The 27,623-nt window shown below is 43.4% G+C and overlaps 1 protein-coding gene across 1 annotated transcript; it reads right to left on the reverse strand.

Moving 5' to 3' along the window:
* Positions 1 to 15,460: 15,460 nt before the first annotated feature.
* Positions 15,461 to 18,176, reverse strand: LOC101394397 (antileukoproteinase-like). Its single transcript, XM_014787582.2, has 4 exons — positions 18,077 to 18,176; positions 16,996 to 17,157; positions 16,422 to 16,571; positions 15,461 to 15,688 (listed from the first exon to the last, which is right to left on the reverse strand). The coding sequence occupies exons 1-4, from the start codon at positions 18,159 to 18,161 to the stop codon at positions 15,660 to 15,662; spliced, it is 426 nt and encodes a 141-aa protein (XP_014643068.1). The 5' UTR covers positions 18,162 to 18,176; the 3' UTR covers positions 15,461 to 15,659.
* Between the last annotated feature and the right edge of the window lie 9,447 nt (positions 18,177 to 27,623).

Below are 27,623 nucleotides of genomic sequence, written 5' to 3' on the forward strand. Positions count from 1 at the left end.
ATGTATCTGCTCAGTGAAATGATCAGCTCTTTCAGGGCACCTGTAGCCAGAAGACAGTGAAGTCACCAGTCACTTCTCTCCCAGTGACAACCCTATGCCTCAGTGGGAAAGTCTTCCATCTGGGGTGGTCCTAGACTGGGATGGCAGTGGGAATTCTGTTTTGGATCTGTGATGTAGTAAGTGAGGCAAACACCAAGATGCCACATGGTGTAGGCCCCAAGTAGGTGTTATCAGATGCTTAAAAGCAGAGGGTCAAAAAAACCCAAAACCAGCAAATGATGAGGAAGATGCATGGATCTTCCAACCTCTCATCATCTGAGTGATGTGCTCGGACTGGTGTCTGTTGAATGTTACCCGGGTCTGACTTCAGGAGATGGACTTGTGCAGAGGATTAAAAATTAAAATAACAAAGCAATATCACTTACATCTATTATACTGGCAAAAATTAGAAAGTTACATACTAGGTTTGGTGGGGATGTGGGACTATAGGAACTGTTATGCATAACTTGTGGGGATGTAGATTGTGTGGCCACTCTGGAAACAATCTGGCAATGCTCAATCAAACTATATTTTATATAGTTACATCAAATTTTAGAGAATTGAAATCATCTGGAATATGTTCCTTGATTAAAATGCTATTGTGATAGAAACAAACAATATGACAACCAAAAGTCCCCATATGTTTGGAAATCAAGAAATTCACTTCACAACCCATGGATCCGAAAAGAAATTAAAAAGAAATTTAGAAAATATTTTCAACTGAATGATTATGAATATGCTATATATCAAAACTAGTGGGATGCACCTAAAGCAGTATTTAATAGAAATTTATAGTCTTAAATGGATATATTAATAAGAAAGAAAAGGTAAAATTTAGGTAGCAAAGGGTTTCCAAAAATAATCACAAAATAAATCATAAAAATATATAAGGAAAGAAATGATAAAGAAAAGAGCAGAAAACAATGAAACAAAAAACAAGGGAGATAACTGAACCAAAAGATGGTTCTTTAAAAAAATTTTCATAATAAATTAAGCTCTGGCAAAATCAATCAAATGAATAATAGAAAAGGTAAAATAATCATTATCAGAAATAAAAAGTGGACCTCACTACAGATGCTAGAGATATTCAATACATAAGACAATACGAACAACATTATATCATAAATTAAAAAATTTAGACAAAATGGAAAAATTTCTTGTATGTAGCCCAATCAGCCTAAGACCACCAAGAGCAAACTTGTGGTCTCATAAAGGCAAGTTCGTTGCAATGAGCTGTCCAGGCACCGAAGGAACAACACAGCCTCTCAACAAAGGAGAAGATAGAGCTGTTAACGTAATTTGGGGGAAGGGTAGGGTTTGGGTGAAATTTGAATGAAGCAGAGTTTTGATAGGCTCAAAGCGAAGCAGCAGTCAATATCAGATCAGGATGTGAAGTGAGCTTAGGGTCCTCTTTCCTTGGAAACTACAAAGCTAAGATAAATGTGGAATGTGTTGAGAAATCCCTTTTCTGAAGCTCTGTACCTGGATTGGAAATCAAGGCTGCCTCTCTATTTCAAAGTAAGTTAGATCTTTCAGGTAAGAATGGGATGTTTTATTCTTATATTCTTAATACAAAATATATGTAAGATATTCTTATATTCTTATTCTGTATAGTTTCTGATAGTCTGTGATTTTAGAAAACACGTTTTCTCAGTGACTAAGAAAACAGTAGTCACACAAAGAAGTGAGTTCTTACAACACTTCACGGCTACAACATGTCATCGCAAGAAATATTACTTTTTGTTAACTTTGCATTAGATTTATCTGTGTCTCTCCTTCCAGCCTGATGAATGGCAGGGCAGATTTTTACTTTTGAGTTAGTTTTACTTTCTCACTAGAAAAATACAACTTAGCAAAACTAACATAACACAAAATAGAAAACATGAATATTACTACAGGTATTAAATTAAATTTGTGAAAAGAAAAATTCTAACTCAGATAGCTTTGCTAGCAAATTCAACCAAATATTAAAGGAAGAAATAATATTAATCCTTACAGACAATTAAAATTAAAAGTTACACTTTTCAGCTCATTTTATGAGGCTAGCATAACCTTAATATCGATAGGCAACAAGAGCAATCTGAAAAGGAAAATTATAGGCCACTTTCACACATGAACATGGAAGAAAAAAGTCTTAAGATATTAGCAAACAGAATGAAACAATATATAAAAAGGATAATGATCAAGTTGGGTTTGTCCAAGAAATAGAAGGTGATTTTAGCATTAGACAAGCAACCAATATAATTTTCCACATTAATATAATAAAGGAGAAAATCATGTGATCATCTCAATAGTTGCAGAAAATACACTTAATAAAAATTCAATGGCCATGCATCTAAAACTCTTAGCAAACTAGAAACAGATGGAAACTTCCTTAAGCTGATAAGGGATATCTATTAAAAAACCCTACAGCAATTATTATACTTAAAGGCAAAATGTTGAAGACTTCTCCTCTGAGAGCAAAAACAAGACAAAGCGCCTGCTATCACCGTTTCTTTTCAACATTGTACTGGATGTTTAGCCAGTGTATTAAGATAAGTAAAAGACTGGGCTGGCCCGGTGGCGCAAGCGGTTAAGTGCGCGTGCTCCGCTGCGGCTGCCTGGGGTTCGCGGGTTCGGATCCCGGCGCTCACCGACGCACTGCTTGTCAAGCGATGCTGTGGCGGCGTCCCATATAAAGTGGAGGAAGATGGGCATGGAAGTTAACCCACAGCCAGTCTTCCTCAGCAAAAAGAGGAGGATTGGCAGATGTTAGCTCAGGGCCGATCTTCCTCACACACACAAAAAAAAGACAAGTAAAAGAAACAAATATTATAAGAATTAAAGAGGAAAAAAATAAAACTGTCACTGTCCAAAAAGATAATGATAAAAATCCAAAAATATCTACAGATAAATTATTAAAATTAACAGGAAAGTTTAGCAAGGTCACTGAGTACAAAATCAACATTAAAAAATCAAATATTTAAAAATTAATTATATTTCTATATCCCAGCAAGAAACAGTTAAAGATGAAACTTTTTATGGTAGCAGAAAAAAAGTCAAATAGATATGAATAAAACTAAGAGGTGCAGGACCTCTATGCAGAAAATGGTAAAACTTTATTGAGAGAAATTCAAGAAGATCTAAATAGAGAGATATACCATATTCATAGATTGGAAACCCTAACACTGGAAAGATGTACTTTCTCCCCAAATTTGTCTTTAGATTCAATGCAGTCTTGGTCAAAATCCCAACAGGCTGCTGTTGTCTTGTTTGTTTGCATGTGCATGTATCTTGCAGAAGCTATTTAAAAAATTCATTTTGAAAAGCAAAGGGACAAGAATAATAAAATATCCTTGAAGAAGAATATTAGAATAAGGCAGAAACGCTCATTCTACAAATTATTAAGATTTATTATAATATTAGAGTAAATGAAATATTGTGATATTGGCCAAGGACAGACTCATAGACCAATTGCGTATTGGTGCCCCATGAGAAGACGGAAAGAACCCAGTAATGTGAACAGGGCAGGTTTAAATTATTAATGGTTACAAGGAATTAACTAAAAGGGAATAAAAGAAAACCCTAGGGCTGAAGGAGGGTAGTCAAGGAAGGAACAAACTTGCAGAGAGTGAATCCTCTCCAAGGTTAGGATTCAAACTCATTGGAGAGGGTGTGGTGGCAGCCCATTGGTTGGAGGAGAAGTTGGCTGGGTTGTCCCAAATCGGAGCTGGCCCACGGTCCACCCGCAGAGGCTAGCTGGGGTGCTGGAGAAATGCTCTGGGAAGCTGCCTGCTGGGGGTGCTGTTGAGCTAACTGGGAAGCCGAGGCCAAGAAGTCACCAGGACGCAGCTGGGGCGCCCGCAGGGCTCACGCTTAGGAAGCCTGCCCGGTTGTCCTCGGAACTTTTCCGGGAGCTGCCTGTGTGGGGTGCCGCTGAACGCGCCTGTGGGTGAGCTCCCCTGGAGGTCCCACACACCACAGAAAGCACGTCAGTACCAGGAAGAGAAGCCCCTTCCTCCTCCAGTGGCCGTCCCGCGCCCACCACTGACAAAGATTAACACCGTGCCGGCTTGCAAGGGAGAATGTTCCCATATTACAAGCCAGCAACGAAGGATGGATTTGGAGCTGAGAGGCAATAAGTTGAAAACTAGCACAAATAGAATAGAATAAAGAGCCCCCAAACAGTCCTCTACGTGTACAGGAATTTGACTTGTGTCACAGATTGTCTTGCAAACCAGTAGGGAAAAGACAGTCTTTTCAACAAATGGCAGTGGGACAAATGTCCACATACATATCCATATTTTTAAAAAAGAAGAAAGAAGAGAAATTTGATCACTACCTCTCATCACATGCAAAATCAATTCCAACTGTGTTGTAGACAAGATAAAAGCCAAAATCATAAAGGTTTTAGAATATAATATAGGATATATTTTCGTGACCTCAGTGTAGAGAAAGATTATTTAAAGAGGACATAAAAATACTAAACTATAAGAAGGAGATTGGTAAGTTTGACTACGATAAGTTTAAAATTTCTGTTTAACAAAAGATACCATTAAGAAAATGAAAAGGCAAACCACAGGTGGGAGAAGATGTTTGCAACGCATGTCACCAACAAAGGGCTCACATCTAGATTATATAAAAAGAATTCCTATAAATAAATAAGGAATAATCAACCTGGTAGAAAAATGTACCAAAAACACGAACAGCCTCTACAAAAAAAGGAAATGCAAATGTCCACTGAACATCTTAGAAGTGTGCAACCTTATTACTAACCAGGAAAATGCAAATTAGAACGAAAATGAGACATTACTACATATCCACCAAATTGAAAAAAGTCGAAATGCTTGACAACACTGAGTTGTTTTTGTACAAGGATGAGGTGCCGTTGGAACTCATAATTATCCACTGCTGGTGGGAAAACAAGCTGGGGTAATTCTCTGGAAAACAGTTGGTCATGATCTAACAAAAATGAGAAAACACATAGTCTATGATGCAGCAAACTTCAATATAAATGCATTTCCGTGTGTACAAGAGACATGCACAGAAATGTTTGTAGCAACATTATTAAAAATAGCCCAAATCTAGACACCCCAATTGTCCATCAGTACTAGAATGGCAGAAAAAATATGGTAGATTCATACAATTGCATGTAAATGTAAACGAACAATATACAGTGACACGCAACAACTTGGATGAACTTAACACCATAATGGCGAGTGAAAGCATACAAACTATTTAATAACATTTGTACAAAGTTCAAAATCAGCAGAATGAAAGTGTAGCATTTGGGGATGATACTCATGGAATCAAACTATAACTTAAAGCAAGGAAGTGACTACCACGAAAATCAGCTTACGGGTCCACTTTGGTTGAGGAAGGGGATTATGGCTGGGAAAAGGCATACAGGGGCTTCTAAGTCACGAGAAACATTTTTTTATCTCAATTTGAGTGGTGGTTGCATAAGGGTTTGCTTTATAACAGTTCACCAAATTGCATATTTATGTTTTAGGCACTTTTCTTCCTATTATATTTTATAATAGATTAATTAAAATGTACCTAAATGAACATACTAACACTATATATCATTATATTGATCATCATATATCATTCTATCGTAAAATTATATACCAATGTCTGCACATTGGAAATATTAGAAATATTCATATTAGAAATATGAAGTTACATCAGACAATGAAAAAACTGACCAAGAAAACCTCAAAAGTAGACATACATGCACATCCAAAGAAAATGCAAACATTCTCTCAAGTGGCTGACTGCATTCTCTATGTGGGAAATAGTCGAAGTGTCATAAATACGAGTGATAGCTGGCTTCTTCAGTAGACAAATTCCCATGAGCGGAATTCACCTTGTAGACTGGGCTACAAGGTCTACTGACAGGAGAGTCACAGCTTCCAAAACATGTGGACCAGTGCTGTCTCCTTTAAGTGTCTCAGTTTCCCTACCTGTACACTGTGGAGACTGCATTGCATGATCCCTGGAATATAAATTGAACAAAATGCAGAAGTGCAGAAGGTCTGAGTTGTGGATGTCAGAAAGGAGGGTAAGAAGAAATTAGAGATGATGAAGCGTTGCACCCCCAGTGCACAGATGGAGAGACCAGGACTCGGAATAGGGAAGGGTCTTGCCCACATTGTTGTAGGACATCAAGAGTAGGGGTAGAACCAGAGCCGCTGGTCCAAAGTGCTCCTCTCCCTGATGCTGTCTGCTCTTCTGACCCTGGGGCAGCTGAGGGATGTCGCTGCTATTTAAGGTACGGTACTGGAGAAGTTCCAAAGAGTTCCAAAGAGGTCTGGACCCGACAGTTTAGGAGGAATCCAAGCCCCATTTCATGGGAGCAGCACTTATTTCAGGGAGAGAATGTCCAGACTGTTCTGTCCTGTCCTTCTCTAGCACCCTAGCACTGCCCGAACACCGGCCACTGTTTTATCTGTTTCCTCCTCTCCTGGCAAGGACCAGTGGGTGTTTCAAATGCGGTCCTAAAAAACTCACAGAGCACAGTTTTTTTTAGGTTCTGGGCAGGTGCTAACAGATTAAGCTTTCCCATGAAGCGTGGATCCATGCCATTGGAGGTCTGATTCCTGTTTCCTAGTATATTTCTGCACAATCGTAAATTCACATGTATGCGCGGGTTTTTATTTACGCCTGCATGTGTGTTTCTATGTGCCTGTTGTGTCTTTGTGGCATACCTGCTTGCTACCCAAGGTGTGGTCCACAGGCCAGCAGCGTCAACATACCTGAGAGCTTGAGAAATACAGTATCTCTGGCCCCATCCAAGACCTACTGAATCAGAATCTACATTTTATGGTTCTTGTGCATGTTAAAGTTGCACAAACCTGGCATACCTGTTCGTAGATGCCCAGGAGAGCATACACTTTATATGGGAAAGAGGATCAGTACTAAGCCGATGGGTGTATCCGCACTGTAGATCTGTATGTTCACAGGCACGCTTGTGTGTGTCTCTGTACGTAAGCATGATGTGTCTCTTGTTCAAAGCGGGGGAAGCATTTCCTGAGGGCTGACTATATGCCAGGCACCCTGTAAGTTCTTAACATGATCATTTATACCCTCTGCCGCATTTGATTTTCATAAAGGCTTTGGGGGAAGCAGAGAGTGGGGATGACTTGTGATGAAAGCCTTAAACATATGCAAACTCTTTGACCTGGTACATTCCACTTCTAGGCATCTGTCCTGGTAGAAAAATCTGAAATAAAGAAAAGATGATTCGCCCACAGGGAGTACATATACACATAATCTACAATAGAAACTAACAACTGGGAACAACTGGTTTATCTAGTGAAGTTACAGAAACGATGACATAGCCTTGAAATGGACAACAATGTGGCCATGAGCTGAATTCAGGTGGTGTTTCCTGAGTGGTCTCTCCATGCCAAGCGGATGCTGTGCATAAGGTTGGTAGAGATTGACATGGCCCCTGCTCTGACAAAGATGAAGATATTTATGAAGTTAATGTAACGTTGGCAGATTGTGTTATAAAGTAAACCAGAAAGGAGGATATGAAATTATACATACAGTGTAATCACAACCAGGGAAAAATGCACTTGAATCAGAAAGAAGACAACGCACTTTCTCCAGACAGGGAGGGAAGAGGAGGCAAGTGACATGCTTGGGAACTCGGGCGAGCCTGTACACATAGTCCTATTAAACCCTTGGCTTGGTTTCTGTATAAACTGTTTCTTATTCCTCATAGATTGCAAGAGTCACAATTTGAAAGGAACAAAGGGATGCTTTGTGAAATAACATCAATTCTAGCTCATTTGTTGGGAGGATGGCTTTGCAAATTATGGGCAGTTTAGGAAAATGTTTCTCTTCTTCTGTGTGGATTTAGACTGTACATTATCTAAGAATTATTTATCCTCCAGGGAGTGTATGTTGTAAGTCTGTCTGTCATCTGATCCAATCAACACTCACTGGACACTCTGAAAAATGAAAAAGATTATCTGCAATTCACAGCAGATGAGGGCTCAAAAGGACTAACCATGTTATGTCAATGCTCACACTGGATTATTTTGGGAAACTTGGAATGCCGAAGACCTTACTAGACCATCCTACTGTACCCTTCCCTCACCTCTAGCAAGAGTTATTCCAGACTGAGGACCCCAGGCTCAAGGAAACACACTGCCAGGGGTGCCCACATATTGCCCTGAAAGGAGATAAACGGGGTTACACACAGAACACATGCTGAAAAAATGGTCATAGGTTTTTTTCTTTTTCTTTCCACCTTTTTTTTCTAATTTTTTGACAATGATCACTTTTTTTAAAAAATGAAATTCTTCTCAATGAATTAAAAAATATTTAAAGAGTCCAGAAATTACATTTGATTCCCCAATTCTTTTTTTTAAAGCTTTTATTTTTTTAGAGCAGTTTTATGTTCACAGCAAAATTAAGAGGAAAGTACAGAGATTCCCCACATCCCCCCTGCCCCTATACATGCATAGCCTCCCCCATTATCAACAGCCCCCACCAGAGTGGTCCATTTGTTACAGCCAACGAAGCTACACTGAACAACATAATCACCCAAAGTCTGTAGTTTACATTAGGGTTCACTCTTGGTGTTGTACGTTCTATGGGTTTGGACAAATGTATAATGACATATATCCAGCATTATAGTAACATACAGAGTATTTTCACTGCCCTAAAAATCCTGTGTTCTCTGCCTATTCATCTCCCCCTCCCCAAACCTCAGCAACTGTTGAACTTTTTACTATCTCCATAGTTTTGCCTTTTACAGAATGTCGTATAGTTGAAATCATGCAGTATATAGCTTTTTCAGACTGGCTTCTTTCACTTCATAATATGCATTTAAGTTTCCTCCCTGTCTTTTCATGGCTTCATAGCTCATTTCTTTTTAGTGCTGAATAATATTCCATTGTCTGTATATACCACGATTTATCCATTCACCTACTGAAGGACATCTTGGTTATTTCCAAGTTGTGGTAATTATGAATAAAATTGCTATAAACACCCATGTGCAGGTTTTTGTGTGGATATAAGTTTTCAACTCTTTTGGGTAAATATCAAGGAGTGTGATTGCTGGATCATATGGTAAGAGTGTGTTTAGTTTTGTAAGAAAGTGCCAAATTGTCTTCCAAAGTGGCTGTACCATTTTGCATCCCCACCAGCAAGGTAGGGGAGTTCCTGTTGCTCCACATCCTCGCCAGCATTTGGTGTTGTCAGTGTTCCCGATGTTGGCTATTCTACTAGGTGTGTAGTGGTACCTCATTGTTGTTTCTATTTGCATTTCCCTGATGACATACGATGTGGAGCATCTTTTCATATGCTTATTTGTCATCTGTATCTCTTCTTTGGTGAGATGCTTGTTAAAGTCTTTGGCCTGTTGTTTAATTGGGTTGTTTGTTTCCTTATTGTTGAGTTTCAAGAATTCTTTGTCTATTTTGGATAACACTCCTTTATCAGATGTGTCTTTTGCAAATATTTTCTCCCAGTCTGTGGCTTATCTTCTTATTCTCTTGACATTGCCTTACACAGAGCTGTTTTTAATTTTAATGAATTTTTGGGGCAATGATCACCTTTTATAATCTTCCTTAGGTCAGGTTCCCTGGGAAACAGTCTGAGAGGCAGATATTTATGTGCAGAAGGTTTACTGGGGAGTATTTTGAGGAGTAACATCTGTGAGTAAAAGAAGTGGGGCTGGACTGAAGGAGAATTGGAATCGTGATGCACTTGCAATGAAGGCTCAGCAGACCCCACAGGGACCTCTGGAGCTGGGAGAGCCCTTCAGAGGCGTCCCTAATTGAACAAGGGAGCTAGGCCTTTGAACCCCAACATCAACCAGTCAGTGGTTGCAGGTTGCCTCTTGGTATGGGGTGTAACCTCGAATGAAGCAGCTTACTTTGGCCTAGGGAAATTCCCAGGGAGGGACTCAGCCGTGAGTGTCAGCAGCCAACACTCCCAGCAACTGAAAGTGTGCTTGCCTTAGTCCTAAAGGTGGATCTGGAGAGCACACCACAGCGTCTGTCATAAAATCTGGAAAAAAAAAAAAAAGAAACTTCAAAATAATGGGAAAGAATGTGGGGCTTAGAGATAAAGGATATTCAGCTCCACCACTGACTTATTATCTGATCTTGGGCGCAACTTCTCTTTGGCCCTCAGTTTCCCCATCTATACACTGAGAAGGTGTTACTAAACAGGCTATCTCTGACTTTCCAGTTGTGGCTAATTGGGACACTCGTAAGTCACAGTCCCCAGGTAAGCAGGTGCCCGAAGCTGGCCACGGCAACCAGAGAAGGCGGGGCTGAGGCGGTGCCGAAAGACAGAGGGGAATATATAGTCATGGGGAGTACATAAAACTAGATGAGGTGGCCCATCCTACTGGGGCTTTCCCTCAAAGGTGCTTCTATGAATCAGTAGTTCGTAAAATAGCAGAACAAAGTGGGACCTTAAAGGTCAGCTGGATCATCCCTTCATCATACAAATGAGGAGTCAAGGAACATGCCCAATGTCACAGACCGCGTCAGCTCCAGAACTGGCATTTAACCTCAGTTCCTGAAACCTGGGCAAGCGATTTACCCCATGTTGCTTGCACCTTGAAAGATTGAGTCAAGGTTTGTTTTGGTTGGAAGAAAGAGATACCCCTTCAAGCTAACTTCCATGAAAGGAGACCTATTTGAAAAGAATCAGGATGAAAGAAAAATTTCCACACCCCCTTCTTAAAAAAGGGAGAAACCAAGGGACTAGGAAGAAGCAGTTTGAGCACAGAACTCTCTGGGGGCCAATGTAGGACAGGTTCAAAATGCATTTGGAGTATTGGAGAGGCAGACGCTCTCTTGGCACAGTAAGGTCAGAATTAATGGACCACATGCAGTAAGACTGGATTCCTTCATATAGATCTGTGGAGGATTTCAGAGAAAAATTAATCCTGTGGTCCAGATGCTTGATTTTAGATAAGCTGGTTGAGAGCAAACATGAGCCAGAGTAGAAGACTGCAACCATTTTCCCCTTACCCACCTCCAAAAGATTGATTTCTCCCTTTTCTCTTCTAGACCACCACACTCCACCACCCAGAATCAACAGACACTGAAAGTTGAGTTCCCCTCCCCACCAAACACTAGAAGCATATGTAGGAGAAAATCATTTGCTGTTCAGCAGACCTGGTGAGTGAGGATAATTTATTTATACATGGCACTCCTATAATGAGGGGTGGCACATTCCAGGAAAAGGGGATATAGTGGCATAGAGAAGGGAATGCATAAAAACAGGAAAAGGATTTGGAGAGAAGGGGAACTTGGAAAGAAAGAAAGATATAGGGAATGTTCCAGAGTTCTAGGGAACATCCACAGGGATACCCTGAAAGGCCCAGTGTCCAGAGTAGGGGAGGACAGCAGTCTAAGTGAGCAAGGAGGTGAACACCTGACTCCCCCGGAAGCTCCATATGGCTATAGATGGAAACCCTAGGGTCTTAACCCTAGTCAGAGTCCATCATGATAAACTTTCTTCAGGACAGTTTCTCATCTGTAGTTGACAATCCAGCCAGAGACAGTCAAATTGAGGTTTCTGATTCTGCTCATTTCACTTCCCACACCTAGCCCCACCCAAAGATGTACTAGAAACAAATCCTTCCATATGGGATCCGTGATGAGATGAGGCATCATACAGAACTCAAGGGCAGGAAATAAAGCGAAGCCATGCAGTGGACTGAAACTGGACCCCAAACAGTGGTCAGGAACTGTATTAATCGTTCAATACACAAATTCCAGATCTCAGTGGCTTAACACAATATGCATTTATTTCTTGCTCATGTCATAGTCCCAAGCAAGTGGGGAGGAGAGGCTACAATCCAGACAGAATCTCAGGATCCCAGGCACCTTCCATCTACACCTTCCTCTAGGCCCTTGAAGTTCTCTCCATGCTGTGGTGGGTGGTGAGAGAGAGGTTTGATGGGCCAGTTCCAGAATTGGAACCCGTCACTTCAGATCACATTTCATTGGCCAAACTCAGTCACACGGCTACACTCGACTGAAAAGGAAGATGGAAAATTCAGTCTAGGGGAGACCGTGGCTATTGGTGAACGCTAGGGCTGGTTATCTTTAGCTCCATCTCTCTCTCACTGCAGAGTCTCTCCTCTCTGCTTCAGGCTCACTTTATTCTTTTTCTCTGTTGGCCAGATGTGTGCTTTCTTAACCATGTTCCTGGTCCCTCAATGGTTTCTTGAATCTAGATCATTTTCCAGCACTAGGGACAAAATTCATCAGAGAGAATCCAATTAGCTCAGCTTGGGTTCTATGTTCACCTTGCTGCAGTCAGCTATAGACATCCAAGTCCGTTCCTTCACTGGAGATAATGAACAAACATCAAATAAAAGGATGTGAGCTCTTCAGACACCCGGAACTCTTTTTCCATAGAGACCTCCACAAGTGTATGATTTCACTCCCCCTATAGGTGGGCACTTTAAGGTCAAGGGCTGGGAGGGGCTAGTCTGGTTTCCTAGGGTAGTCTAATGAAAACAATCACATTAAATACGCATTGCTATTTTTATTTCACATCTGTATTTAACATGGAAGGGAACTGAGACTCGGAGAGGGTAGGTGGCTTGGCCAAGGTCATTCACTAGTAACAGCAGAACCAAAACTTGAGCCCTGGTCTCCTGATCCTCACTGATTTTTAGATTTCAAAAATTCTTGGGACTCAGACTTCTTGTTGAAGGAGTAAATTTTCCCAGTCAGAGTGAAGGAGTGAGGAGACATCACAGGGAAGGAAATCAGCAGGAACAAGTGTCTTCCTGGGAGACTGTCTCACAGGCCGGGATGAGGGAAAAGACAGCTGGCTCAGGCATCTTGATACCCTGCTCCAGGACCTCCAGGCGGGTTAGAGATACTGCTCCTAGGTCATTAGTAAGTTGTCTTGGGATAAAGTTAAGCAGGCTTTAGGTCAGAGGTACTCAATCCACCCCCTCCCCATAGGCAGGCAATGCTTTATTCGAAGTGGTATTTTGTCCCCATCCTCCATGCAGAGCTGTAGATGCCATCTACACTCTTTTATCTATGCTAAGTGGACATTAACTATTAAAGTTTCTGCCAGGAAGCAACACACATCACTTCCCTTCACTTTTGGCCAAAGCAAGTCATCTGACCATGCCTGAGTTCACAGAGGCAGAGGAAGGAAGAAAATTGAAATATTTGTGAGTAGTCCTATTAACTACTACAGGTGAATGCTCAGCTTTTAATTGGATATCTCCATCTACAGGTTTCCTATAGATAGAGGTGTTCATATACAGATCTTTTCTCTGGAGTAGTTCAGTTTTTCCAGGTAAGGATCCTCTAGTTCTCTGCCTGATGGCTTTAAACCTGGCTGTGGAAACTCAGTTAGGTTAGGAGTGAAGGTGAGGTGCCTGGGGACCTGATTATTCACAACCAGCTTTTCACTTCTTTCTGTTTTTGGTACCATGTCTCAGTTCCTTCTCTGTGCTAGGGATGGCTGAGCCCAGGGTTCCTATCCTTCAATTTCTGCAGAGACCAAAGCCTCCAATATCTTTACAAGATGCCCAAGATATGGGAGTAGAACTAAGACTCTAACTGCAATTCCTGCAGATATTAAAACATCATCCCCCTTGATGCAATCTCCCTTTCTTTCCCGCTCTGTATTTCTGAGACTTTCCAAAATTCTACAGGGCTTCTCATAAATATCTCCTGCTGCAAACCACTAGCTACAAAGTTTCTCCAGTTTGAAATTTTGATTTCCGGTTCTATATTGCAGCCACTGGGTACAGATGATTTCTAGTTTCATCCAAGATGGTTTTTTTTTTAAAGATTTTATTTATTCATTTTTTTCCCCCCAAAGCCCCAGTAGATAGTTGTATGTCATAGGTTCACATCCTTCTAGTTGCTGTACGTGGGTCTCGGCCTCGCGTTGGACGGAGAAGTGGTGCCTTGGAGCGTGCCCGGGATCCGAACCCGGGCCGCCAGCATCAGAGCGTGCGCACTTAACCGCTAAGCCATGGAGCCGGCCCCCAAGATGGTTTTGAGTTTCTGTTTCTTGCTCTCCATGTTGTTGGATGTGGCTTTTGGAAGAAGAAAAGAGCAGAAAGATTTGTTTTACCCTGACATTTGATACTAGAAGTACCTGGAGTAGGGGTATTTTACATCTATTTTGTTTTCAAGTAATAAATCTTGAAGATAAACCATTAGTCTCCTTGGCCAAAACTACCAGTCCCATTTTCAATTCCTCTTCCCTGGAGGAAGCCATCGTCCTGCATTTGGTGTGTATCCTTTTGTATATACCTATAAACGGCTTGCTATTATATGTGTGATTTTTAAATATATATGAATACTTCAACTTACATATTTATATAAGCAATTTGATTTTCCCAACAAGCTTTTTCATGATGAGTCTTCATGTTGATTCATATAACTTTATTTTAATTTCTTTATAGCATATCAATGTATGAAAACGTAACTGTTACGCAACTGAGGGCCACTTAGGTTGATTTCGATTTCTGACTCTTTGGAACAATCTTATAATAAACATCCTAATACATGTATTCTGGTTCCCATTGGCAAATGTTTTGTCTTGCCTATGTATCTGAAATGGAAATTGCTAAATGATAGCTTATGTGCATTTTCAGTTTTATTAGGCGTAACCAAATCACCCTTCTAAGTGGCTGTACCAATTTACACTTCCATCAGCAAACTATTAGAGTCTCTGAGAGTTTATATTGTAGACATTTAATTCTTGCCATTCTGATGGATGAAAAACAGTGTCTCTGGTTGTTTTAACTGGCTTGTTTCTGATAACCAGTGAGGCTGAAGCTCTGTCTATATTGGCCATCAGTTATAACAATACCTCTTCTTTGATTGCCCATCTATTTGTAGTCCATTTTCCTAAGAGCATGATTACTGATTTTTAGAAATTATTCACATATTTTTCATTTTATTTCTTTGTCTGTTATAATTATTCCAAATATTTACTTCAAAGCTATCATTTATCTTTCAACTCTTTTGTGTCTGTCGTTCTTGATGTTGATGTAGTCGGATTTATCAGTCATTTTCTTAACTCTTTGTGCCTTGCTTAAGAAAGCCTTTTTACCCTGAGATATGTCTAGCATTTATTGAACACCTACTGGGCTATTCATTTCACATGTTATCACCTCCAATCCTCATAACTTAATGGAATTGATATTGCCATTATTATTCCCATGTTACAGGTGATGAAACTGAGGCTCAGTGGGACAAAGTCATTTGCCCAAAATTACAGAGCCAGTAATGTACTGATTCAGGATTTAAACCTGTATGTGTTTGGCTCCGAAACACTCTCTTCTTTCTACTTCATAGGTTGTGGTAAAAACCTTACACATGCAAACATTTCATTCTTCATCTCACCCCTCATATCCTAGACCAGAATCATTGAGTCAAGGAAGACAGAAATGCAGAGAAAACTTTGCACATTCATTTATTCACAAATCAACAGACATTTCCTGTTGTGTGTCAAGCCCATGTTGGATGCTGGGGATACATAGATAAAACAGGCCAAAACTTAGCCCCCAGGGAGCTATTGATCACGAAGCCACATCTTCACCAAGGTACTCTCATTTTTTCCAGGCTTGGGGGAAAAAGGAATCCCCAGACCACACATGCCGGGAAGCCCTAATCTTTTTGAACTGGCAAGAATATATCTGTGGAAAGAACATAAAACAGAGCTTCAGTACAGGAACAATCCAAGTGACCCTTACATCCTTCCCACCAAGAGGGTCCTCTGCCGCCAGGCCCTAAGTCCCATGGGATAAGTAGTGAGAGAGCCTGGAGCTGGAAGAGTTGAAACAGCGCTGGTCTTTGATCTAGGAATCAAGAACAAATCCAGGCTTTTCACTGGCTGAAAGGCCTTTACGTCTGTGCAGCCTCCTGGGGTTTCCTGTGGTTCCAGATAACCCAGCCAATCGAGACTATAACTGTAGCAACACTCTCTCAATGCACACAGAACTTCAAGTCTTGAAAAGCACTTTTATGTTTAGTGTCTCAGTGGATATAATAGTGTCCATTTTACAGATGGGGAAACTGAGGCAGAGAAAGATACAGCCAGTTGTCACACAGTCAGTCAGAGGCAGAGATGATAATAAAAGACAGAACTCTTGCCACTTGTATCATGGCTCCTTCCTCCTGGCTTATTCCAAGAATCTTTCCCTCCCAGGACCCAGCACTACCAGTCGCAGGTGACCCTGGTGAATTCTCGTCTAGAGAACTGGGGGTTCTTGTCTAGAGAATGGTGTTGAAGGCAAAGGATCTTCTTGCGGCGGGGGGAGGGGGCACAGGGAGATGCCAAACATCGTCCTTCACATGGAAAGGCACCAGGAGGGTGAGGCTGTACAGGGATATGGGGGGATGTGGATGTGTGCCAGATCTTCTCCTTACCTTTCACTGGCTTGACACATGATTTCCCACACACCCCCTTGCAGCACTTGTCACCCAACATGCAGTGGCTGTCATTCAGGCAGTAGTCTGTGGGGTTGGGCCTCTTACACTGGCCAGTGACCACTGGACACTTCCCAGGGTTTACCTTAACTGGTGAGAACAAATCCACAGCTCAGAGGCTTGACCCCCTAGACATCACCCCAACTCACATCCCCATCTCTACCCTGTGCATGGAAATCAGTCCCCTCCTCCACCTCAGTATTCAAACTGAGGCCAGTGCATGTCCTGAGGGAGACTCCTTCCCACCAAGGGGGCCTCGACCAGTGTTGTAAGTGTCTGACAGACAGACTGACTCCTTAACTGACTGACTGAGTGGCTAACTGATGGGCTGGCTGGCTGACTAGCTCACTAACTGACTGACCGACGACCTGAGAATACAGAGCTGGGAGTAGAGGTGACCAGGCTCCGCCCCACCCTCCAGCCCAGTTCAGAAGAGCCCCCTCCACTTCTCCAAGATGCATGTCCTCAAGCTCAAGTCTCCCCGGTCCCCTTTTCCAGGACTCTACTGCCTCACCTGGCTTTGATGGGTCTTCAGGATCCAGGCATTTTATGCCACAATGGCCACGACAGCATTTCTGCTTCTTTGGACACTGCCAGTCATTGTGGCATTGAGGGGGTTCATAGACAAAGCACATCACAGGGGGAACGAAGGGGCAGACTCCGTGCTTAGCTTTTTCTGAAGGATAAGAACAAAGGAGGAAGAAGGAGCTGATTCCAAGTCATAACCATAATCTTGGACAAGGAACCACTTCTCAGGAGGGGAGAGAAAACCTAACCCAGGTGGCTGATCCCAAAGGAATAAAAGGAGCAGTTAGGGTTGCAGTGTCAAGGCAGGTGTGGGGCAGTGCCAATCCTCAACCAAGAGGGAGTCAATGGCACAGGAAAGAAGATATAGATGGTGGTGTGCCGGTTAATGTTTTGAGGGAACCTTTGCAGCATTTCCAATTTCCATGGTGTAAATACTCCCACCATGGCTGATTTCAAGCTGCCAATGTGACATCAACTAGCTTGCAAAAGTCTTGGATATTTAACCATCAGCCGTTGCAAGCCAGTATAAGCCAGCTCCAGTACACGGCTGGATAGAGCTCACGGTTAGTGTTCCTGACCCAGGGAGAGGGAGAGACACACCCTGGCTGGGAGGGAGGCAGAGAGGGGCAGTGACAGCAGGAGAGGCAACTCATCAGAGATTGAATGAAAGAGAAGATCAAGTGATAAGTAAATAGAGAAAGGAGGAGTAACCATTAAAAAAAAAGATAGTAAGAGAAACGGAACAATTTGGAAAAGGAAACAGATAGAGACCAAAATAATGCCGCAGAGCAAAATATCAACCAGTAGAGAAAGAGCTGTAGAGGAAGAAAAATAAGAAACACAGGGGCTGGGGTAAACAGGTCCATTTGGGGAAAGGTGGATTTCTGGATGCTCAGAAACTCTCGTAGTTGAAGTCCTCAGAGAGATGCTTGCAATTAGAGGCCATGGGCCAGACCTTGGAAAGGTGGCTTCAAGGTCAGCCCCCAGGCTAAAAGGAAGAGGCCATCCTCTTGTTGAGCCATCACTGACCCTGGCACCTGGATGTGGCCTGAGAGCCTCTGACTCACCTTTGCTAGCACCTTCTACAACCCCGGACGTCAGGATTCCGAGGGCAAGGAGAACCACGAAGGCGCTGAGACCGTTGGGCTTCATGGTGAGGGCTGGTGGGGCTGTGGTGGCCCGTGCCAGCCTCCTCCCTTATACCTCCCCTGTGGGTGTGGTCCCATCAGAATTGCCCTGAGTCCTCCCAGCTGCTATTTCACAAGCAGGAAATCCAGGTGAAGACAGTGACGCTGCCACCCGGAGTGATGATGGCTCTTTTCTGCCCCAGGCAAGAGCCTGAGACCAGGAAGGGGACTGTACAACTTGGAGGGGAGGTGTCACCAGGCTGGTCAGGAGGCCATTCAGGAACACCTTAGGTGACCCTGAACCACCTGCATTTGGGGTGGGTTAGGGGAGGGGTAAAGAGGGGAGAGTAGAGGGCAGACCAGAAGGACGTGACAGAGGAGCTTCTGATAAACCTGGAACGGCTTCAGAGCTGTGGCCTCTCAGCGTGCCCTGACTGTCTCACAGTCCTGCACTTTTGGGGATTGCCATACTCGCTGTTGAGCTACTCAGGGTCACGCCTTTCCTCAGACATCAGGTGACACATTCGCTTGCTCTCTCCTGACTTGTTTCGATGTAATACCTGCAGTTTCAGGCACTCTGCCAGCCACACAGGTTTCTCAAAGAAGCCTTGTTGAAGAACAGGTGAAGAGGGGACAGCAATCCAAACCACTTCAGGCCTCACCCTTCCCAGCTGTGAAGTGGGCATAATAATAACTGACTAGGTCACCAAGGAAGATTTCAGGTCAACAAGGCAGAAGGACGTTGAAAAGGGTTAGCCTGCTACCCCTTCACACTGTGATCCGAAGTGAAGTTGATGTGAAGCGAATCACATTTAAGCCACTTTTCCTGAGATAAACCAAGAGAGCTCTTCTCAGCTGTCAGTTTAACAGCCAGTTAGGAAAGGTGTGCCATTTAACATGCTCAAAAAATTCTCCCACACCCCAAAATGACCCCCATTGTTCTTTCATGATTATAATGAAGGCTCTCATTTACTGAGCATTGACTATGTGGCAAGAAGTTTGCGTGGAACAATTCTAAACATCAAAAGAAAGCCTTTTAAGGTGAAACCAAGGAAAAAAATGCATAGGGTACAGAAAACAGAACGTAGGAGAGAAAAGAAGGGAGCCTCCGTGATGATGGGGACAGAAGATCCCAGAGTGACAGCTGAGTACCAGAAATACAGGGCCATCAGCCCAGATTGGAGGGGGTCAGAGGGCTCCAGGAAATTCATCTTCTGGAAGGTGAAATTAACAGAACATCTGGTGCATATGAATATATGGAGAGAAAGTTTTGGCAATTGGTGAAGAGTTTGTGGTTGAATAGGTGCTATGTACCTAGAGAACCAAGCAAATGCAAAATTAGACAATTTGTCATTTCAGAGAAAACAAAAAAAGTTGTGCCAGAAGGGAATAGTGGTGTAGTTTACTACATAGCTCAGCTGTGACAGTGTTTCCATAGTCATAATGATGCAAACAATAGTGCTGATCTAATCAAAATGATCATATAACTTTAATGGAGGTGGGGGGGTGAGTAGTGGAAGGGTGAGCCTTTATTCTAGAGGGGTAGGGAGCAAAGAGGTGGAGGAAAATCTCATTTTCAATCATGAGAAGTCAATAGATTATATCTAAAACTGGAAAGTCAAGATGTGACATTACATGAATGTTTCTTAGAGACAGGAGATAAGTGCCAATATGATCAACTACAAGTGGTTTCCTCCGGGGAGAGTGGTAAACAACTGCTGTTTTTCACAAAAACCTTTGTAAAATGATGTGACTCTTTAATCCATCTGCATGTATAACTGATAAAAATACAAAAAATATGTAAAAAAGAGGGCCTATTATCTCACAAAACTCACCACGAAGATGTACAATCACCCAGGAAAAGGACTAAGCACTATTCTTCTCGCCATGGGGTTCCTTTGTGAGTAAGAAACGCTCTCTCTCTCTGAGCTGGGAGCCGCTCCTCTGTTCCCCGTCTTGCCCTGCACTTGCCACTTTCTTAATGATTATCACTGAGGATTGTCAGAGCCAGTTTACGGGGATGCTTCTCCATGAGAATATAAGGTCCTAAAAGAGGAGGGACGTGTCTATCTTGTTTATTGTTGTAAAATTCACCCAATTTAGTGTACAGGTCTATGAGTTTTGACAAAGGCATACAGCCACGTAACCACCGTCACAATTGAGGTAGAGAACAGCTCCATCTCCCCTCAAAATTCTCTTGCACCCTTGGGAGTCAGTTCCTTCCTCCACCCTGCTCTTGGCAACCTCTGATGTGTTTTCTGTCCCTATAGCTTTGCCTTTTGAGGGTGTCGTATAAATGGAAACAAGCAGTATGTAGCTTTTTGAGTCTGTTTTTCCTACCTGCTGAGGTTTCCCCTCCCCAGCTCCTTCTAGATGGATCTTTTGAAGTTTATATGAGGTTTGAATGCCCTCTCAGACATTCCCACAATTCTGTTGAGTCTGTGGAAATAAACTTGTGCAAGGCTATGCCACTGAGACTTTGTAATTGTTTGTTAATGCAACACTAAGTTCATGAACATTAGTCATATCATGATTATTTGCATGCTTGAATACGTATTTGGCCTCCTAAATAATCATGCATACGAACTGAAATAAGACATCAGTTTTCATGAACCGGATTGACAACAATTTTAAAGTCTGACAATACATCATTGATTAAGTTATGGGAGAACAGAGACTCGCATAATCTGGTAGGAGGGTAAATTGGTCCATCCACTCGGCAGAGTTACTTGGTGTTTTCTACAGGAACAATTTAGACTTGCCCAAAGCAAAAACCTAGAAGCAATTTGAGTTCTAGGTCTACAGCTTAGGGAGAAACACATGTCCACGGGTGTGAGGATTCATGCTGTAGGATGGAGTCTCCATGCTCCCCATCCACTCCCAGACACCAGGCCAGACTCCATGAACCACAGATGCTGGGTGTGTAGACAGAAGCATGTGCTTTTACTCGTTCTCTGATCAAAACACATTTTCCACGCCCAACCCTCTTCTGGGTGCCAGGGATACACAAAGGACCAGGCAGAAAGCAAGTGCTCATGGCAGCACCAAGGCTTCACCTTGGACTGCCTGGTATTCCCGGCTCATGTGGGGAATGCGCTCCCCCAGTCCCTCACACCAGGAGTCCTCCGCTTCATCGCACTGGCAATAACCCATCTGCAGAAAGAACAGTAGGTCAGAGCTTCCACCCATGGGGCAGCCACCTCATATCCAGATTCTCCACCTCAAGGGGGACCTCTGGCCAACAATTTCCAAGGCCACTTGGGACAAGAAAGAAGGAGCATGAGGTGGCAAAATTGAAGAATCACTGGTCTTGGGGTCAGTCCTAGCTGTTTACTGACTCAGTAGTCCATCAATAAAATCAGGACACTGGCTGGATGATTCTAGAGAGGCCCTCAACTCTGGTGGTCCTGCTGGGCTTTAATCTGAACATCTCCTAGGACCCAGAGGAGGAATCAGTGAAGAGCCCTCAATGCCCACAGTGCTTTATGGATGACTAAACTCTGTGTAGGATGTGGTCCTGATCATGTGATTATGTCCATTTTACGGATGAGAAAACTGAGGTTCAGAGATACAGTCATCCTTCATAGTCATAGTGTGAGTCAGAAGCAGTTTTTATTCCAACTCGAGGCTCCTGCGCCCGGGACCACAGCTGCTTGCTCCTGTTCCACTCCATGGCAACCTCCCTTCCAGGGCCTTGGGAGGGGTCTGGGAGAAAGCACCATCCCAGGTAACCCTTTGAGAATCCTTGCCTGGGGCAAGGGTGGTGTTAAATGCAGGGAGGCCTCACAGAGGCTCTGCCAGAGAAACAAGGTAGGCAGCCCCTCCCCGTGGGTCTGGGGTACCAGGATATTGAGACCAACTGGATTGAAGGACTTCCATCTGAGCTCAGACTTCCTCCTTACCTTCTATGGGGTAAATACATTTTCTCCTACACAGGATCTTGCAACACTTCAAAATGCCCCTGCACTGGTTGTCGTTGACACATTCATCTCTGTAGGAGGACCTTCCTCAGTTGCTTTGTACCACCAGAGTTCTTCCAATCTTCTCCTTAACTAGACAGGGCAGGGCTGCAGGTTATAGTCTGGAAGCTACCTCCTGACCCACTCAAAGCTGCTCTTTCTTCCAGGGCCCACACCAAAGATGTCTGAGATGGAAACATTGCCCCAGTGACTGACTGCATCGAACACGGTGGGTGCCATGCCCAGGTTCCTTCAATACCTTTGATTGTCTCTGTATGACCATGATCCGGATTATTATTTTGCTGCTGAGGGCTCACCCTGAGACTTTCTTCAGAGGCGTGTCCTTGTCCAGACGGAGAACTAGAAGTGCCTGGGAGTCTATGTCCCCTCCCTTCAGCTCTTACAATGGCTGACCAGTGTGGGAGTACAAAATCCCTGTTTTATGCTCCAAAGATCCCTGTGGGATCAGGCTTAGATATGCACCATTGCTTGGCTTCTTTCTCTCATTCCCTTGTCAGTTTCTCCTGGGAGCACTCAAGCCCTTGACTCAAGTCTGTTTCTAGCAGAACCCCCACTAAGCTAGTGACTCTGTGGGGCTCCTTGCTGGAGGACTGGGAGTGGGGGATGAGACCGAAGGGCAGGGAAGCGTGGCAGAGGTAGCAGGGCAGAGAGCCCCTTCGCATGGGTCTGGACCAAGTAGAAGATAGATTGGGGACGTTGATCTGAGCCTGGACCTCCTGCTTAGCTTTCCTGAGGGAACAAACATGTTCCCACACCTGCCCTCACAGCCCTTGAGGTCACCCTGGCACTAGCTGTCTTTCTCACATTGGTGCAGGGGGTAGAGTCTCCTGCCCTTGCCAGACACTCCTGGACATTTCCCAGACTTCACCTCAACTGGACAAGGCGGATGTGCAGGTTATAGGAAGTCCTGGATGTCACCCTCATGCTGCAAGATCCCACCCTGTCTCTGTGCTTTACCACAGAAATTGACCCCTCCCACATCTCAGTTATTCACGCATGTCCTGAAGGGGCATCTTATTCTTTCTTACCAGTGTCCTTTCAAGTAGTGGCTGTAGCTGGTGGCATGTGGCACTGAAGGGCACTAAAGGACAGACCGACTGGGTCACCAACTGACCAATGGACACCGCTGATCCAGCAGGAACCACTCTTTCTGGGCAGGGCGTTCTCTCTGGAGTCTGAGAAGTCTACCGAGTGTCTGCATGTGACACAACAGAGGCCAGGGCAGTGTCTCTTCTCCCTGGGCCCTGCCCGTCATATGGCATCATGGGAGCTGAACCAGCTAGTGTGGGAGAGCGGTTTTGAGGGGGAAAGGATCCAGTTTTCTCGTCCTTCTCACCTGCCATGAGACAAGGCCAGGTTCCCCAACTCAATAAGGAGACACTTTCTCAGAAGGTGAAAGAATCCCATGTAGAGAGGCTGTGGGGGAGCAGTCACAATGGGGGATAGAGGGGAGAGGAGTCAGGTTACCCCGTCATCCCGTCAGGAAAAAGTCACTGGCTCAGGAGGGCATGTGTAGGGCTCATGATCAGGTATTTCTGTCTCAGGGAAAGACAGACACACAGAGACAAAGAGTGACAGAAATGGGGAAGGGGCGATTAGAGACAAACAGTTGGAACCATCAGGATGGAGACTGAGACAGAGACAAAGACAGGCAGACAGAAGAGAGAGTAAGGGACACACAGAGAGAGTAAGAGACAAAGAAGATGAATTCGATTAAAAGGAATCCAAACAGAGACAGAAACAAAGATAGAAAGGTGAAGAGTAAGACAGTGAAGGAAGTATAAAGAGTAAGATGAAGGGAGGTGAGAGTAAGAGAGAGATCGCGATACAGAACTGTTTAGGAAGAGAAGTTCTGGGAGTCCAGACACACTTCAGATGAAGGCCTCACAAAGAACTCAGACCCTGTTGGCCAAAGGCCCTTCCCCTCCCACCCCCAATGACTGGGACGCCCACTGGAAGGAAGGCTCTGGCCTGGGGCTTGGGACAGAGGACCAGGTTACCCTCGTGCTGGGAAGGAACCCCCACAAATCCTTGACTGTGGGTGGAGCTTGAATCCAGTGACTAAAACCCACCAGGGAAAATATCACCACCTTCCACAGCCCAGAACCAGGACATCAAAGTTCCAAGGATGAGAAGGACCATAGTGAAGAGGAAGTCATAGGACTTCATGGTAGAATCTATGCGACTCTGAGGGCCACTGCCAGGCCTTGCCACCTATACCTTCACTAGTGGATGTGGCACCGCTGGAAATGTCTTGGCTCCTCCTGGCTGCCCTGGAATATGTGGGAGACTAAGGTAGGCACCCATAGCCCTGATATTATCTTCTGCCCCAGTCAACAGCCTGAGGCCTATCAGAGCAGAACCTTTGGGTCTACTTACTCCTTATAGACATTCAAATACCGTTCTAAGTACTGTAGCCAGATAAAACACAGGACACTCAGTTAGATTTGAATTTCAGATAAACCACCAAATAATTTTTTAGTATAAGTATGTCCCAAATACTAAAAGAAAATTATTCATTTTTTTTAATCTAAACACAGTTTATCTGATTAATTGAAATTCAAATTTCATTGGTCATCCTATATTTTTACTCACTAGATATGGCCACCTTGGCCCTAAAACCATCCTTATTAAGTTCCTGATTCCCCCAATTCCGAACATTCCTGATTCTGCAGGGAGTATTGGTTTGTTTTTCATCAGTGTATCTCAATCATTAGGTTTGATTTTCTCCCCTTTGTGAATTATTTACCATTCCTTTCCATCTTCGTGTATTGTGGTTAATGGATGCAGGTGATTTCTATCTTCCTTTAGAAGAAATCCTCCACAGTGGGTATCTGGTTTTTGTCCTTTATGTCATTGTAAGTGATTTTAGAGAGAAGAGGGCAGAAAGGTTTCACTTGTAACTCTGAAATCAGAACTATATTTAAAAAAATAATAAACCACTAAAAACAAAATATAGGTCTCCTTTGACATCACCACATTCATTTTTGTCTTCCCTCCCCTAGAGGCAATCACCAACTGCAGAATACCAGCAGGGCTGAGGTATTGGGGACATTCAAATGCCTACAAAGTAGTAATCAATTATCTCACAGTAATGCCTCCGTGTGAACTTCTATTATAAAGGTTTCCGTAATCAACCAGCAGACTTGGGGCAGCTCCTCTAAGCAGAAGGCATGTACACCAGGTTAGGTTTGGGTAGAAGGAGGAAACAAAGCCTAGAGATTAGTATTATTGAAGACTGCTAGCCAGGCAGGACCAGCTACATAATATGTGGGACGCAGTGCAAGGCCCCTTGTTCAAAAATCATTAAAGACTTCGAGATGGCGACCGCAGAGCATTAGACCTGTGTGACTGTACAGGTTCCTGTGCCCATGAAGCTGGTGCACCTTCTTGAAAATCCCAGTTCTGCAACTAACCATCTCAGCGACGTTGGAAAAACCACTTAGCCTTTCTGAGGTGCAATCTCCTCCTGTCTGCAGTGAGGATTTAACTTTCTCACTCACAGAGTGTAGTGAGGAATTCAGACAGGAAAAAACACAAGCACAGGCACGTAGGAAGCCTTCAGTAAATAGTAGCCATTATTTTTATTGCAATAGGGGCTCTATACACATACCCCCATGGGGTGCTGTTGGGCTGTAGTCAGAGCCTCAGGCCATTGTGTCTGCACTGATACTGTTCTGTGCCATTCACCTCTTGCCCCATCGTGGTTCTGCTTCTCTCTGCTCTGACACAGCACATGCCCTCTTTGCCCTGGCTGAAGTCCCTTCCTCACCCCAGACCCATCAACACTCTCATGTCACCAACTTGCGGCTGTCCCTGGGGCCACTTGACCTTTTCCAGGTATTGCCATTTTATTTCATGTTATTTAAAAATGCTATATTTTTAAAAAGGCAATTATGTCTATTCAGAGATAGGAGAGGTAGAGAATCCTCTTCCTTCAGGTCAAGACACTGGTTGACATGCAGGTTCCAGGAAAGAACCCTGAGAACAGTGCTGGAAAGAGATTTGGAAAGAGTTGAAAATAACAGAGGGTCATAAATAAAAGTCTTCCCAATCATTGAGGGTGACAGATGCAACCCCAAGACCTCCTCCCATCCAGGAGAAAGTACACAGCCTAATTCCCATCTACCCAGGGTTTCCTCATCCAGGCTCTTCCTGGTTTGAATTTTGGAGGTTGTGACAAGGCTTAATTCCACCCCCAGCACTCTCACAATTTGGAAGGGGCTGCTGAGATAAGCTCTTCTTTCTGCTGAAATGAGAACTGAAATCAGTCCCCAGGGGTGTCACCCTGGAATGTGGGCATGGGAGCAGAAAATATGGACATCTGGAGTAGAGGTTGGGGGAGAAGATGGACAATGGGAGGGCTCAGCCAGCTTCCCTACCATAACCCTCCATCACGATGATTTGTGAAGGTGCCAGCAATAACGTTGTGGGATTATAACCTGCAGAAAAAAAATCTAAATGAGAAAATAAAAGTGATACCAAGCAAGGGCTTGATCTGCTCACTGTGAGACAAAAGCCAATCCGTCAACAAGCAAGGCAGTGGAGAGAGAAAACTTTATGTAAGTGATGAGCTAGCTAATCAGAAGATGGTGGACTATCATCCTTAAAAAAACCATCTTCAAGGGGAACTGATTTGGAAACAGCTTATGTAAGGCAAACAGGGTTGGGGAAGGGACTCAGGAGTTCCGGGTGTTGGATGACTGTAGACTGTTGGGTGCCTCTCCCTAGACAAAAGTTTCGGATCTGCTGAATGTGACATTCCTGAGGAATCTAAGAAAACATTAGTTATTTTCATATCAGGGAGGGAAGGAACAGTTTGGGCAGAGGACTTAAGGCTTCTGTCAACAAGTCATTCTCTCTACTGGTTACTGATTAGCTTGCCTACGCGCAGTTCTAAACATTTCTCCAAAGCACACTATGAGAATAAGGTGGGAGTGGGGAGTGGTTTAGACATGGAGTCTCTATGCTAACTCTGTCTCAAAAGTTGCCAACTGTTTCACCACAAACTGATACTCAGTATTAATATTCTGATGTATACCCCAGCTCTTGTTCTGTGTGTTATTTACAAAATTGCAACTATACTGTCTAAAGTAGCTCAAATTGCTTTCTATTTTCCTTAATGTAGCAATGCATGTACACAGCTTTAAGATTAAAACAGTATTTTTAGTTTTAAAAAACCCAGCAGTATATTTAGGCCTCTCTCCTGAGGGTGCCAACCCACCAACCCCACCCCTCTGCCTTTCTGGTTCCCCACAAGTAACTGCTTTCAACACTTTTTGCTATTTTTTCTGGCATTTACTTTCATCTTTCATAATTGTATGTATATACTGCCAACTTTTACTTCTTCAAATTTAGACATTATCTGCTCACTCCCTCTTATTGATAAGGATTTTAACTCTTTAACAGGCCTCTATACCCTCCCAATATGAATATATCACAATTTTGGTAAAATCCATTTTCAAGGATAACATTATTACAACTCAGTAAAATTGTCATTGCTGAGT

Source organism: Ceratotherium simum, chromosome 21 (assembly GCF_057802395.1).
Source record: "Ceratotherium simum simum isolate JZ-2026a chromosome 21, ASM5780239v1, whole genome shotgun sequence".
NCBI lineage: Eukaryota > Metazoa > Chordata > Mammalia > Perissodactyla > Rhinocerotidae > Ceratotherium > Ceratotherium simum.

Bases quoted from the DNA above. Each gene is read 5' to 3' on its own strand.
- LOC101394397 (XM_014787582.2), bottom strand. From the start codon at position 18,161: ATGAAGCCCAACGGTCTCAGCGCCTTCGTGGTTCTCCTTGCCCTCGGA. The intron at 16,572-16,995 runs GTGAGGCAGTAG...TGTTCTCACCAG, and splicing joins TGAAGACCCATCAAAGCCAG to TTAAGGTAAACCCTGGGAAG. The intron at 15,689-16,421 runs GTAAGGAGAAGA...TTCTTTCCACAG, and splicing joins ATGTGTCAAGCCAGTGAAAG to ATATATTCTTGCCAGTTCAA.